The 14,081-nt window shown below is 43.5% G+C and overlaps 1 protein-coding gene across 7 annotated transcripts in view; it reads left to right on the plus strand.

The window, feature by feature from the left end:
* Window positions 1–310: 310 nt before the first annotated feature.
* The window catches only part of ubr4 (ubiquitin protein ligase E3 component n-recognin 4), a 154,517-nt gene continuing 140,746 nt past the window's right edge, over window positions 311–14,081 (plus strand). For all 7 annotated transcript variants that reach the window (XM_060938226.1, XM_060938228.1, XM_060938229.1 and 4 more), the window contains exon 1: window positions 311–456. In XM_060938226.1, coding sequence (XP_060794209.1) covers window positions 332–456 — 125 coding nt within the window. In that variant the 5' untranslated portion in view covers window positions 311–331. The remainder of the gene's footprint in view (window positions 457–14,081) is intronic.

The raw sequence follows: 14,081 nt of genomic DNA on the forward strand, positions 1-14,081 counted from the left end.
CTGGGATAGGCCCCAGCTTGCCTGCGACCCTGTAGAACAGGATAAAGCGGCTAGAGATAATGAGATGAGATGATAATAATATCTGATGGGCAGGGTAGGGGTGCCAAAAGATTTGTCATTATACCTACCATTGCAACTTATCAAGGTTTTCATGGTGTGCAAAAATAATAATAAATTATTACATTAAATTACACCGGTACTGGCAAAAAATATATACAGTACATTGTTGAAATATAAATTTTTATGTTTACCTGTGACGACACATCCTGTTGTCTTGCGTCTGGTGATTAACCTCATTTCCTCCGCCAGCTTCTAATAGTGAAGTCGCAAGATGGCGTCGAGCGGAGGAGATGGAGAACCGGAGTGGACCGCGGCTGTGCGACCGCTTTTATCCGCGTCTTACACGGCTTTTGAAACAAAAGAGCTACCTCAGCTTGTAGGATCCATCGTAAACAGGTCAGCGCGGTGGTTATTTCGGCAGTTTGGTGCGTGCCGTCCTGCAAAAACAAATCGGTCGAGCCTGGCTCGGTGTCTGCGCTAAGCTAGCTGCTTAGCTTGCTAAGCTAGCGTAGTAGTAGTAGGTGTTGGTACTAGCGATAGCACTTGTTGCTAATGCTAGTGTTAGCATAGCTTGCTATCGAGATTCTGCTTCATCATCAGGCCGAATAGCAGATCGCTGCTTGGGCTGTAGCTTAGAAAACATACCGGTGGCTATGCAGCGGCTTTCACCTTGTCGTTTGAGCTTGGTTTTTATAATAAGCGTTGAATCTTTGCACTAATGTTTTATTTTGTCAGTTCGTTCGTGTCGTTTAAATAGCCACCGAGTTGTTAGCTGTCTAACTTGCTAACGGCTAGCTGTTTAGCTTGCTAAGGCAAAGGGAATTAACACTGTTCGATCCGCCACATCATCCGAGCGTTTTTGGAAGAAACGTCTCGAAAGTGGTGGTGTATGATCACGACGGGAAAACAGGACAGTGAAGGTTGTAATTAGCTAAATAACTAGCCAGCTAGCAAGCATGTCAAGCTAACCTAGCTAGCAGTTGGGTAGTTTAATTGTTCAGTAGCGATTGTTTATAAGCTCGAACGTGAAGCTTGAAGAGTTTTTATTTTAAAAACAGAAATCACCCGGTTATGACCAAATGTCAGTCTGGTTGCAGTCATTGTGGTGTTTAAACAGAGCTGTCTGTTCTGCTGTCAGCTCGGCTAAGTTTAGCCTTTTGCGTGAAAAACCATTTACCTGGCAATGCTTCAGTCAGTCAATAAATATCCTTTTATTTAACCAGGTAAAAGACTCGAGATTAAAATCCCTTTTCCAAGAGTGACCTGGTCAAGAGGGTAGCATAAACAATATTACAATTAAAAAAAACCACCACACAACCAGACAAAATACACCTGGTGCAACATTACAGATACGTGTTGAGTTAAAATGCTGTAAAAGGTTAAAATATCAATAGAACTTTAAAAGCAAGTGCATTGTACAAGAGGTGTTTTGTCGCTCTTTTAAAATGGATTTAAATTCATCCAAAGTCATCAGCTCTGACGGTTTCAAGTCCCTTTGTAAATTGTTCCAGGATGAAGGAGCAACATATATTTAAAATCCCTTTTTTTTTTTAATTAAATTTTTTATTCAGTCGGTTCTCACTCCAGGGACCAACATCTGTATTGTGTTATTATAGTGTAGGGTGTGTCAATTTGATCTGCTTTGCTTCAGTGCTTGAAGTGAGCCAGGGAGCGCCATATTATGGCCCTTTTCCACTACCCTTTTTCAGCTCACTTCAGCCCGACATGGCTCGCGTTTCGACTACGTTAGAACAGCACGACTCAGCTCGCTTCAGCCCTACTCAGCACCCAAAACTCGCACGGTTTTGGAGTAGGGCTGAAGCGAGCCAAACCGAGCCGAGTGAGGCTGGGGGCGTGAGCAGACACTCCCCTGTGCACTGATTGGTGAGGAGGAGTGTCCTCACATGCCCACACACGCCCCGCGAGCACGCTGGGATCTGTAAACACCGTAAACCCGGAAGAATAATAATTACGAGAATTTCTGAAGCCTTACGCGCCTCGCCTCATCTATACGCTCTTGCCAGTATCTGTTGGCGTTGTCTGTGACAACAAGCCACAGCACCAAGACCAGCAACACTAACGACTCCATGTCCTCCATGTTTATTGTTTACTATCCGGGTCGTGAGACTACCGCTTAAAAGGTCACTGATGTCACTGTTTGCGCCGCCTAACGACATCACGTGATGTCCACCCACTTTCTCTGACTCCACCCAGTGTGTCCACCCACTTCCAGCCAGCGCGGTTGTAGTCGAAATGCAACTCCAACAGCCCCACTCAGCTCGACTCAGCCCAACTCAGCACGGCTCAGCCCAACTCAGCCGCGTTGGTAGTGGAAAAGCGGCATTAGTGACTTGGATGTAAAATAATCCTCATTTTTTTTTCACAGTCTGGTTTCCATCAAATCCTGCGCTCTGATTGGCTGGCAAGTGGGTCCGTATCCTACAATACGGACCCCGGTTACGGACCTCTGGCAACTCGCTCATTCACAACAACAAACATAGTAGCATTTTTTTTTTTTGTCAACATTTATCTTTTTTTTAAATATAAGATTTATTTATAAGATTATCAAAAATCGTAAATTTTTGCCAGCATTTCTCAGGAGAATAGCATTAATTTTACAGCATGGATAGCGATAACGAGTCTTCACAGCGAAAGCTGAGGAAGAAGAAATAAAAGAGAGCACTTCAGGAGAAAGCTAAAAACCTGTAACTGTTGCTAACGCCAAGCAAAAACGTGGCTGAATCCTGAATGACTCAATTTTGTATAAATAGGGGATGACATAGATGGCAAAATGTAGGTGTTTTTTTTTTTTTCCCTACCATGGAAGTGCACTTGTATACCGAGGAGGAAACCATTTGCAATACAGCTGTGAATGAGGATTCAAAATGGCGGCTCGGCTCGGTTTTCCCTTTCAGGCGTTCTCGTTTTCTGTTAGAATTTGGTAAAGAAAAAATATATTATTTACCAGCATAAGGTCGGTCCGTATGGTGAAATACCATGACCTCGGCCTTGAATACTGAGACCTTGGTCACGGTATTTCATGATACGGACCTCCCAGCTGGTAAATAATATATGCTTTATTTGTCATATCCATTCAAGAGGAGCATTGAGAGTTCAGTGTTATTGGTGACACTCTTAATATAAAACTGTAATTCTTATAGATGATGGTGTAAGAGCCAAATAGTATATTTATATAATTTCTTATTCATTTGGTTTGTAATTTGATCAACCACAGCTAAAATGATTTTAATGTGTTTTCAGATTAAAAATATTTCGTCATGCTTATGATGGGATCAAACTACAGGTTTTTTTTTTGCGCCTTTCATGACAGTCATCATGTCAGATCAGGCAGTCGTAGTGAAAAATGTGTGTGTCTTGGTCAGCAAACTGGCAACATGGTGACGAGTTTGACCGATGATCGGTCATGTCTTCAGGGAGGAGGGTCAAGAAATTCAGTCGTGGCTATCGAGGGACACATTGTAGGAGGTGTCACTAAGTGAGAAAATACAAAAATAATTGACATGCTAGGCTTTTCATTGGTGTCGTGAAGCGTCCCGAACACCGCATTGCTGTTGTCACACAAGGCCTGTTTATCGTTCCCAGCGTACATATTTGGGCCCAGTGCTTGAAGTTTGTTGGCCATAATAAAATCAGGCTGAATTTGTGTAGTCTGATCCTTGTCTTGCGTCCACATGGTCTCCAACACTCTTGCATTAAGCATTATGAACTTTAGATCGTGTTTGCATCTCTCTATACCACAGTGCTGTTGAATGCTCAAATCTGATTTGTCAGATGATGATTAAGTGAGGAATAAAACAGCTCTTGTAGGAAAATGATCCATGACAGGGTGGTGATGCAGTCTTGCATGAGTTACTGTCACCACCCTGAAGTTGATTATTTTCCAGTAAACGGCATGTCCAGAATTATGCTAATACCACAGTGATTTGCCAACAGTGACCTCTTTAAATTTTATGATTGTCATGGTTTTAAACTGTAAATAGTGCAATTTAAAGTTGTGGGACTTCCATGAAACAAGATGGTTCTCTGTGTGTGTGTGTAACAAAAAAAATTATGGACAAACCAGAAAGCACTTGTGTCCTGCAGTGAAAAACTTGCAGACTTTTATGAAACGCTGATGCTGAAGACTGCGTCCACAAATAACAGAGAAAGAAAGCATAATCATATCAATAATTTATATTATTATGCCCTATTCGCACAGGATGAGTATTACCTATGGACCTCTGGTAATTCGCAATTACCCCCGCACCTCTGTGTTATTGTGTGGCGCATTCAGACGGGATAAGCAAAAGCCTGTAATTCACTGAATTTACAGACATTGTGACCGGATGTGTCACACAAGCCATCCAGTTGAAGATTCTTCGTGCTTTCTTCTTGGAGGTGTTTCTGCTTATCTGGTTCAAATACGGGATAGGCCTACTACCACTTGCCCCTGAAATGCTGTTTATCAAAATTTCACCCGTATCCTCCATTATTCACTCCAGAAAAGTACAAGAGACGCGCGTTTAATAATTACAAACACAGACATGCGCATTCACACGGGACTTGTATTACCACTGGATGTCTGTGTTTTGCCAAAACACAGTAGGTAATTCACGGCGGAATTATTACTTGGCAAATTACGGACATGGCGCATTCGCACGGGACTAAAGGCCTCTGCATGCTCGTGCAACAAGGCTTTCGCAGATAGCTTTTCGCAGACTGTTGTAATTTATTGTTGAGTGGGGAGTAATAGGCGTGCGCAATGCTATTCACCGCCACAACGCAAGGGGGCGCGAAGTCGCTAGGAGTAGTTGGTGGGTGTGGTTAGTGGAGTGTTTATCCTCCGGTTACTTATAATGACTAGAACTTTTTTTTTTTATAATGACTAGAACTGGAGTCGTATAGATGTACGTACTTCCTCAATCAACTGCTCTTCATGCTGCTCCATCTTCGCTCGTGTTTTTAAAAATGCCGGTCGTGAAAACAAACCAAACCAGGAAAGTAGGGAAGCGGAAGTGCGTGTACAGCGGATGTAGAGTGGACTAATCAGAGCCCTCTTGTCTGCGGCGCTGTCTGCGAGGCTTCTGCGGTGGTCACAATTTTTGGGAGGTGCGCGCAGAGCGTCTGCGAAGGTGGGGGGGCTACGCAGACACTCTCTGCGACGCTATCTGCGAGGACTGGGTTGTCAGCATAAATTGGCCTTAAGAACTCAGACATTCTCTGTAACTATTCCGAATTACCAGAGGTCCACAGGTAATACTTATCCCGTGCGAATAGGGCTTTAGTCTTAGATTATACATATCGTCCCCTGGACGGGCTGACGCTGTAAGATACTGTAATATATATTGATAAGTATCAATATATAAACCATTAGCTCCTCTTCAGTAATCATTTCACCTGAGTCAGGGTTGAACGCTAGCACGAGATGGGAATTCGCTCTGGATGGGACACCTGTCCATCACAGAGCCCCATGCACATGTTTACACACACATTCATATCTACAGATATACCTACCATGTGCATGTTTTTAGGAGGTTTGAGAGAACCTGGAAGAACCCCACATGGAGAAAGTGGGCACAGAAACTGTGGCACAGACAGAGTAACCCGAGCTCAGTGATCCTGGAGCTGAGAGACTGCAATGTGCTGCCTGCATTAATATAACCCATTTGAATTACTGCCAGTTGTAGAAAATGAATCAACACCACCTGACTAATCAGATTTTATAAATCGGCAGCTCTGACAGTAGTTCCGGCTTCGAAGGTTCTATAAATGCACCTTCTGGAAGTAGACGTTTATTGAAGGAGCCTCAGCTGTCAGGGTTTTGTCAAGAGTCAGTAAGATTTTTGCCATGCGAGAGTCTTCAGGAGGGATGACTTTGCGATTTCCTGTTTGAGCCCCTTTCACATACAAAATGTTATTGTATGAGGTAAAAGCATGGAATTGATGAGTTTTCCTTCCCATTCTGTCTTCCATAATGGAAAAGTTATGGATATTGTGCATTCCTATGGAACGCTGCGGAGCGTGAACCCTGTGCGACCGGCCATAACGTATAATTCATGAGGCAGCAAGTCCATTGTTGTGAAAAGCCGAAGCTGAGACATTCACGGGTTAGTCACCTGATACGAGTCGAGCTGCATCATGTCTCTGAGAGAGTTGCCTTCCTGTTTCTGAACATTTGTGTTGTTCAAACAAAGGCTGCCTATAACGTTTCTTGCTTATACAGCGGGAATGCCGTATTCGCTGACTCGCACAAGCATAGAAGCATGACTTTCGAGCTACAAGTCCCACACACCCTGCTTATAGACGGCATTAATCACGCACATCTGCTTTCACTTTGGCCACTTATTACTCGCCTTATTCAGGGTTTTTTCTAGAAAAATTTAGTATGAGGGCGCTCACCATGGCGAGGGAGCGAAACGGGGGGGATGGTGCCGGTTGTCCGTCCCCCCCGTCATGTGAAGCCTTTGAAAAATTGAGGCTACAGTGGGACATTCTGAGGCTATCTGAGAGGGAAATTGTAACAAATTGTCTGTCAACATTGAAAAAGAAAAGTAATCATCTGGCCCGGACAGTCTTATTTGGCTTTCTTCCGTCTCGTGCCGCGGGATGACATCTTTAAATGCCCAAGTGTCAACAAAAACAACTCGCGAACTACTTCTGTCAAAAGCTCCCGCGCCGGTGGGCGAAAGGTCATTCAGGCCCACTTTACACGGGGACGGTCTGAAACAAAAACGCAAAAGTCCGTTTTCGTTCTCACTTTTTTCCGCGTCTACACGACCGTTTTCAAGGAGGAAATCTGCGTCTATACGGTGACGCATAAATGCGTGGAATTCAATTGGATGTGCATGCCAGGCGGCTAGGTGGTGCTGTGAAAGACCTCCACTATGTCTGCACGCATGCGCAACGTCTTCCGTCTTGTCTGATCTGCACCGCGAAAACTTTGACTACTTTGGCTATGGTAAGTAAGAAAGTAAGTAAAAAAGTAAGAGCATACTATACCCGCCTCTGTTCATTAACGGTATATGTGCAGATTCGGTATAGATGTTCAAAGGACTCCTGGACGTTTATTAAAGCTGCCAGAGCAGCTTGAAGGTCCGTTGGATCGATGTAATCAGACATGCTCTTACTTTTTTACTTACTTTCTTACTTCCCGGGCTGGCATGTACAGTATATTACATATGTATGACATAAACGCGTACCCGACGTGAGCAGATCCGAGCAGAGTTTCGCGTATTGGGTAGTTTAGACGGATATGCAACGGGGGCCGTTTTTAACTTATCCACTCTGGAAGGCATCTTCAATTTTTTCCATTTTTCAGCCTCGGAAACGCCGTCCCCGTGTAGACGAAAGGCACTTCCGATAAAATATTTAGTCGTTTTTACCCGACAGCGTCCTCGTGTAAACGGGCCCTCAGTCTCGAGAAATCTCGCTGTACAAGTCAGCTGACCTTGTATGTAACCCATGTCAAATCTCGCGAGAGCAGCCGCGACAAGTAAACAACTAAACAACATGGCGCCTCAGTCTGGAAAACGCCAATTCGGATTGTTTTTGCACCGTCTGGCAGTGTATCTATTATGATTGGAATATTTTTGGAGTAATTATAACGCATTTGATGATCAGACACATTGTCACGTGGTGTTGCTGGGATGTTTTCACGGAGAAACGATCGTTTTGAGAAAGATTGCATGTTGTGCAGTAGCATATAAGTGCATGGCCTAAGTGTGACTTGGGGTTCAATCGGCATTTCGGTAAGGGGGTGCGCTCCGAGAGTAAGAGGGCGCAGCACCCCTGTTCCCCGGTTTAGACGAAAGCCTGTTATTTAAAGCCTGGCTTCTGTTGGTTTATCCTGCATTTGTGTCTTTTTCCATGCCAGTGCTGGAAAATATTGTGAAAGAATTGTTAATCATTTCTACTGTCATGTTTTCATGCCTGGGTGTGGGGCTTTTTTTTTTTCCCCCCCAATAAATAAATAATTGCTTTGAATATCCTGTGTAAATAAGGTTTCTGCACTTGCATCTGTCTTCGAAAAATGTGCAGAAATTTCAGAATCCCATTTGTTTGAGAGAGACCACATTTACGTAATCTTGATTGCAATATATTGTGTAAATTGTTTATTGTTCATGTTATAGACCCCTTCGCATGCTTGTAAACAAACCGACCGTTGCCAGGATCCGCGCGCAGCCTGGACTCAGAAACAATGGCGCTGCCCATAGACCGGCATTATGAGCTGTCAGATTATGCAAAACAATTGTCGTTACAAGATCGAGAATGCTACATAAATAAGTTAACTCTAACAAGTGGACATCGCCTACCGGATCCGCATTTAATTAAAGAGTGGACGGACGATGTTAGTAAGTTCCCTGGTATACAATGGCCAGATATATGCTCGTACCTTATTGACGACTTCAGTGTCCATCCACGAAAAACTTCATGCCTACAAGTCTTTAGACGCATATGATTGTGTGGGCATGTACAACTTGATTAACAATGGGACATTCATATTCATTTTGTTTTAATCAAATTATGCCAGTGATGTGATGGCAATGTGGCTTTAGCTACAACAGCAAATACCAACACTAAACAGCAATTTGCAGGAGGGAATGGCATGAAAGGAATGATGGTGTAAAGAGTGCAGCTAAGAGAAATCAGAGCTGCGTAAAAAGCGAGAGGCAGAGAGCAGAAATGAAACTGAATGGGGCGGGAGCGAGGTTAGAGCAGTCAGCGTAATTTGGCATTTCGAGTGAGGGCACACAATTTTACCTTTCCATCCTTGCTTTAAAATTGTGATTTTCGGCACAATTTACACAAATAATGATGGCACAAAATCTGGACTGCTTGAGTCAAGCGAGACCTCTCCTACAAACAAAATTGCATGCAAAGCTAAGTTAACATGCTAACAATATTCATTACATTGTGTAACTATGACCCAGCTAATCAGACAAACGTTACCAAAGTATTTTGCTACATCAATAAACGAAGACTAGAAAGAATAAAAAAGAAAGGATTTAATAAATAGCCTGATCTTACCTGTGACGAAGTGGGCGCTGCAAACCCGTGCATTTTTGATAGTGCTTTCATCCCAGTCTACACGTTTGATGGCTTGTAGCCATAGACGTCGGCGATTTTATTTTTATTTTTTTGGAATGGGTGAGATCCTGCTGGAATTCTGTACATTTTAACCCCATCACTGCTACGATTCTGACACCCGACAACACAACAGCTAGGCATTTCTGAGTCTTTTTTGAGTCCAGGCTGCGTGCGCAATTTCCTCTTGCGTATGAATGACGTTTACTGCGAAGGGGTCTATATTGTGCATAGTTTATAAATGAAACATCATAGGTATGTATGTACCGACATGAAAAACATGCTTTGTATATGGCTTGCTCCGATCCACGGTTTCGGCTATTCGTGTCGGATCTTTGAACCATGGATATGGTGCTCCCGTTTGGCACCAGTTGCTTCACGTTGAGGCAGTATGAGTCGTGCCATCGCAATATTACCGCGTCATTTACGTCACAGCCGGTCACAATGCACAAATCTGATGGCTCCGGTTTCCACTGGGAGCCGTGATAAAAGATTTCCGTAAACATTACTAGGTCACCGGGGGTAGATTAACATTTTGACACTGCTATTTTGCTCCCGTTCCCACAGGACACCATTACAGCATAATAACGGAAATATCTGGTTTTCACTGTGAGCGGAAATGCCAAATTGGTAACGTGCCAACCTGTAATTTATTGTTTCAAAAGAAAGTAAAGGCTGGAGAGGGAACAGGTCTTGTAATGTAAGTGATATTTACATCGGCAGTTTGCTGTGGTATAAGAGGAAGAAAACACTATTGGAACATGATCAAGTTCACCTGGGGTTGCATCACACTATTGAATCATTTGATTAGTTTCCTATAACAGCACATCCTGATGTGCTTTATTCCTTATATAGACCCTTCCCGCATGACGTCACCGCGCTGCGAGATTTCGGTAGTCGCCATATTGGAAGACCAAGTACACATCTATGCAAGTACATGCATACATAAAACAAACTACACCTGAAATGTAGCCAGGGCCGGTTCTGCCCTAATCTGGACCCGGGTGCAACATCGCGCAACACCCCCACCCCCCCCCCACCCCCCAAAAAACCACCAGTCTAAATCAGGACAACCAGTGTTTGAACTACGGGGGTACTCGGGGGATCCGAGATCCCCTGAAACAGACATGAGATCCCTTGAAAACATGATTTGGGAAATGTTGGGGGGTCTCTAAAATATTGGCAAATTGATGTTTATTGACATAGCAATCGTGTGTAACGGGAAGCATTTGCATATCCAAAGTGTTGTGTTTATATCAAAGATAAAATAAACCGATATGATAACGACTGCTGCTGCCAGGTTGGTTGTTAAGTAGCCTGACTTTTTTTTTTTTTTTTCTTGCGTGTGGTATCATTGTTGACGCGAGGTTGTTTTTTGAACATTCCAATGCGGACACGATTTCCCCTGATGAGTTATGACTTCAGACGTGATGTGTGTGTGGAGTCCGCGTGATATGTGCATAAGATAGGCTTCTCATGTGTTTGGAGATCCGCGCTCCGAGACAAGCGCAAGCACCCCCCCAGGGAAAAAAAGGGACCCTCCGAAAATATCGGCATAGTTCGAACACTGAGGACAACCATCACATAACTATAACTATAAACATTTTAGATCAACTATTTTAACTAAATGGGCTATAATAAATCAGCCTGCAGGCAGCCACGGCGGGCTGCCTCAGAAAACTAACCATTCAATGACACAACTGAAAGCCTGCAGCCACGGCGGGCTGCCTCAGAAAACTAACCATTTGTCCTACCTTAACTCGTTTTGCTTTTTCTGCCTCCTTTTTTGTATTTTCGACCCTGCGTTTATTTTCTTTCCTTTTCTGAAAACCCGATTTGGTCTTCCAATATGGCGCAGGGTTTGTGTACTTCCGGTTTCGGTGACGTCAGTGGGAAGGGTCTATAAGCACTGAAAAGATTCTTTTCTGGAATGGTTTAGAAAGTGGTGTCACTTATGTAGTTAGGCCACCCATTTTTTATCTTTAGGTTCACGGATTTTTAACCCCGCCGACAGTAGTTGGAGGGGTTATTATTTTCACCTGCGTCTGTGTGTGTGTGTCTGTCTGTCTGTCTGTCTGTCTGTCTGCAAGATATCTCAAGAACCAATGGATCGATTTGGACCAAATTTTGTATGTGTTGCCAATCACCCAGGAAGGAAACCATTACATTTTGGAGGTCAAAGGGCAAGGTCATGGCAGAACTTCGAAATTTTCGCCCAATGTATTTTAATAGGGAAAAGGCGGGGTTTGCACTCGTTAGAGTGTCCCTGTCTAGTTTTCAACATATTTTTGATGTCGGTCGAAATAAAAATGTGTCCTTGTCCAGTATTTTTTTTTTTTTTTGCATGGCAAAATTTCAATGTCGGATTAAGATTTACATACATACACACACATACATACGTGTGTGTGTGTGTGTGTTCTTGTGTACAAGTTTATAACACGGACTAGCATTCCAGTACTTACTTCTCTGAAGGTATATGTGGTCATATGACCGTTGAGCTCTCATGAGCACATCGAAGGCTGATACGTTCGTGCTACTTGATTCGATAGGACTCTCTGCGGCACCATCCTCTTCTAATTCCACAGTCAGATTAGCCTGGGAAATCCCATGCTGCTTTGCACAATCGTTCCGATCTGAAAAGACAGCATGGAAACTATGGTCTAAAGGCTCGCCTGAGTTAGGGAGCCAATCAGAGAGTGGGGAGGGGTGGAAAGACGGTGACGCGTACTACTCGACAAACGGAAGCTTGTAGTTTATTTGGGACTGTTTACGGATCACATTTAACATGGCGGCGAGCGATACGAACCAAACTTTCGATCAAGCTTTGTCTTGCACAAACGGCAGTAATCGTTCGGTGCCATTGTTTTCCTATTTTTGTTTTGCCTTCTCTTTCCTTCTCCTCTTCGCCTCTTCGTCGCTCTAACTACGTCACCGGGTACAACTGCCATGATTGGCCATGGGCTACGTATACGCCAAATGATAGACGTTCGCAACGTCCAATAAACGGCCGTTGACAATTGTAAACCACACCTCCCCTACGAGAAATTCAATAGGCGGATTCCAGACCATATTTCACTTGTGATATGGTCTGGTGTTAACCAGACTACAGTCAGATACTTGCAGCCAAAATCGCGAACTAACGTTATGGCAGGCATATTCGGCATCGCGCTCGTTACATCACCACCTTCTTTCTGAGAACCAAAGATCGTTTTGATCTTTTCATTGTTTACTTTCAACGCTTGAGAGACAAAATCGCCCACGTTTTGGTTAGTGAGACAGCGAAAAGACTTTTCTTTACCACACTTTATGCTTGCGTACAGTTGAGGCGATAGCTCGGAATCCATGCTGTCAGCGTCAGCCATGGTCAGCACGAGGTTGACACTGTCGTAAAGCGGTCGTAAATACCATAACATTCAAGTGAATACTCAGTGTCGTAAATAGTTTTGTTTTCGGACTCAGCTGAAGTGGATATATACAACACACATTGTCGTTTGTATTTGCAATTCTAATACTTTTTACTTAAAGAAATATGACCTAGTACCAGGGATACAGTGCTGTTACAAGGAAAATGTGATTTTTTTTTTTACATTTTTTTGTACGTTTCGGCGGTTAAAATAAAAATACGCACAGACTTTTTTATTTTTCTAGCGGTAGTATTTAACTGCCGTCGGCGGATCCGTGATCCGAAAAATCTAAAATGAGTCACCTTATATATGCACCATTTTTTGTGACCTATGTTTGATTTGAATCCTGTTCATTTTGTGTACACATGCAGTATATTTTTGAGTGTGTATTAGGATATTTTTTCTCACTTTTTTTTTTTTTAACCGAACAATTGCAAACTAATGGAAAGCATATGATATTCAAGCTTTGTACGGTGTTCATTAAATCTTTAAAATTGTAAACTGACGACTAATTTTTCCTCCTTTTCACTGTTGGATAAATATTTACAGAAATAAATGATTAAATTCAGTTAGTGCATGTGGGTGTGTGTAATATGTTATAAATTTAAAAAAGTGTGCACGCACACATGGATCACACATGCCTGAGAAACATGTGAGGATACCGTGTTGGAGGGCATTCGTTATCCTCCGCTGCGCTGGTGTTAAAAAATGCATTTGTGCTTTTTGAAACGTCGCTGTTGTGAAACTGAAAGTTTGCAGTCCTGAGGTCTGATCAGTGAATGTGGTTTTTCCAGCCTGCTACTCTGATGTGAATTGCTCTTGACAGTGGAGTTTGTCCTCTGGCTCAGTTAAGGCAGAGTGGCATTGTTTCTCAGGGTCTCTCTCTTAGGGCCTCTGCATGCTCTTGCGACAAGGCTTTCGCAGATAGCTTTTCGCAGACAGTTGTAATTTATCGTTGAGCGGGGAGTAATAGGCGTGCGCGATGTTATTCACCGCCACAACGCAAGGGGGTGCGAAGTCGCGAAATCGCTAGGAGTAGTTGGTGGGTGTGGTTAGTGGAGTGTTTATCCTCCGGTTACTTATAATGACTAGAACTGGAGTCGTATAGATGTCCGTACTTCCTCACTTCCTCGATTAACCGCTCTTCGTGCTGCTCCATCTTCGCTCGTGTTTTAAAAATGGCGGTAGTGAAAACAAACCAAACCGGGAAAGTAGGGAAGCGGAAGTGCGTGTACAGCGGATGTAGAGTGGACCAATCGGAGCCCTCTTGTCTGCGACGCTGTCTGCGAGGCTTCTGCGGTGGTTACAATTTTTGGGAGGTGCGCGCAGAGCGTCTGCGAAGGGGGGGGGGCTACGCAGACACCATCTGCGAGGACTGGGTTGTCAGCATAAATTGGCCTTTAAGCTGTGTTCACATATATACCGGTACGATAGTGGTATAACTGTATCGATACAAAGTATACCGGTACAGTTTAGTGCATCTGTCCACACTAGCGAGAAATGTTTGCGGTTTTCTTTCACGGTAGTTGAAAT

Source organism: Neoarius graeffei, chromosome 13 (assembly GCF_027579695.1).
Source record: "Neoarius graeffei isolate fNeoGra1 chromosome 13, fNeoGra1.pri, whole genome shotgun sequence".
Lineage (NCBI taxonomy): Eukaryota > Metazoa > Chordata > Actinopteri > Siluriformes > Ariidae > Neoarius > Neoarius graeffei.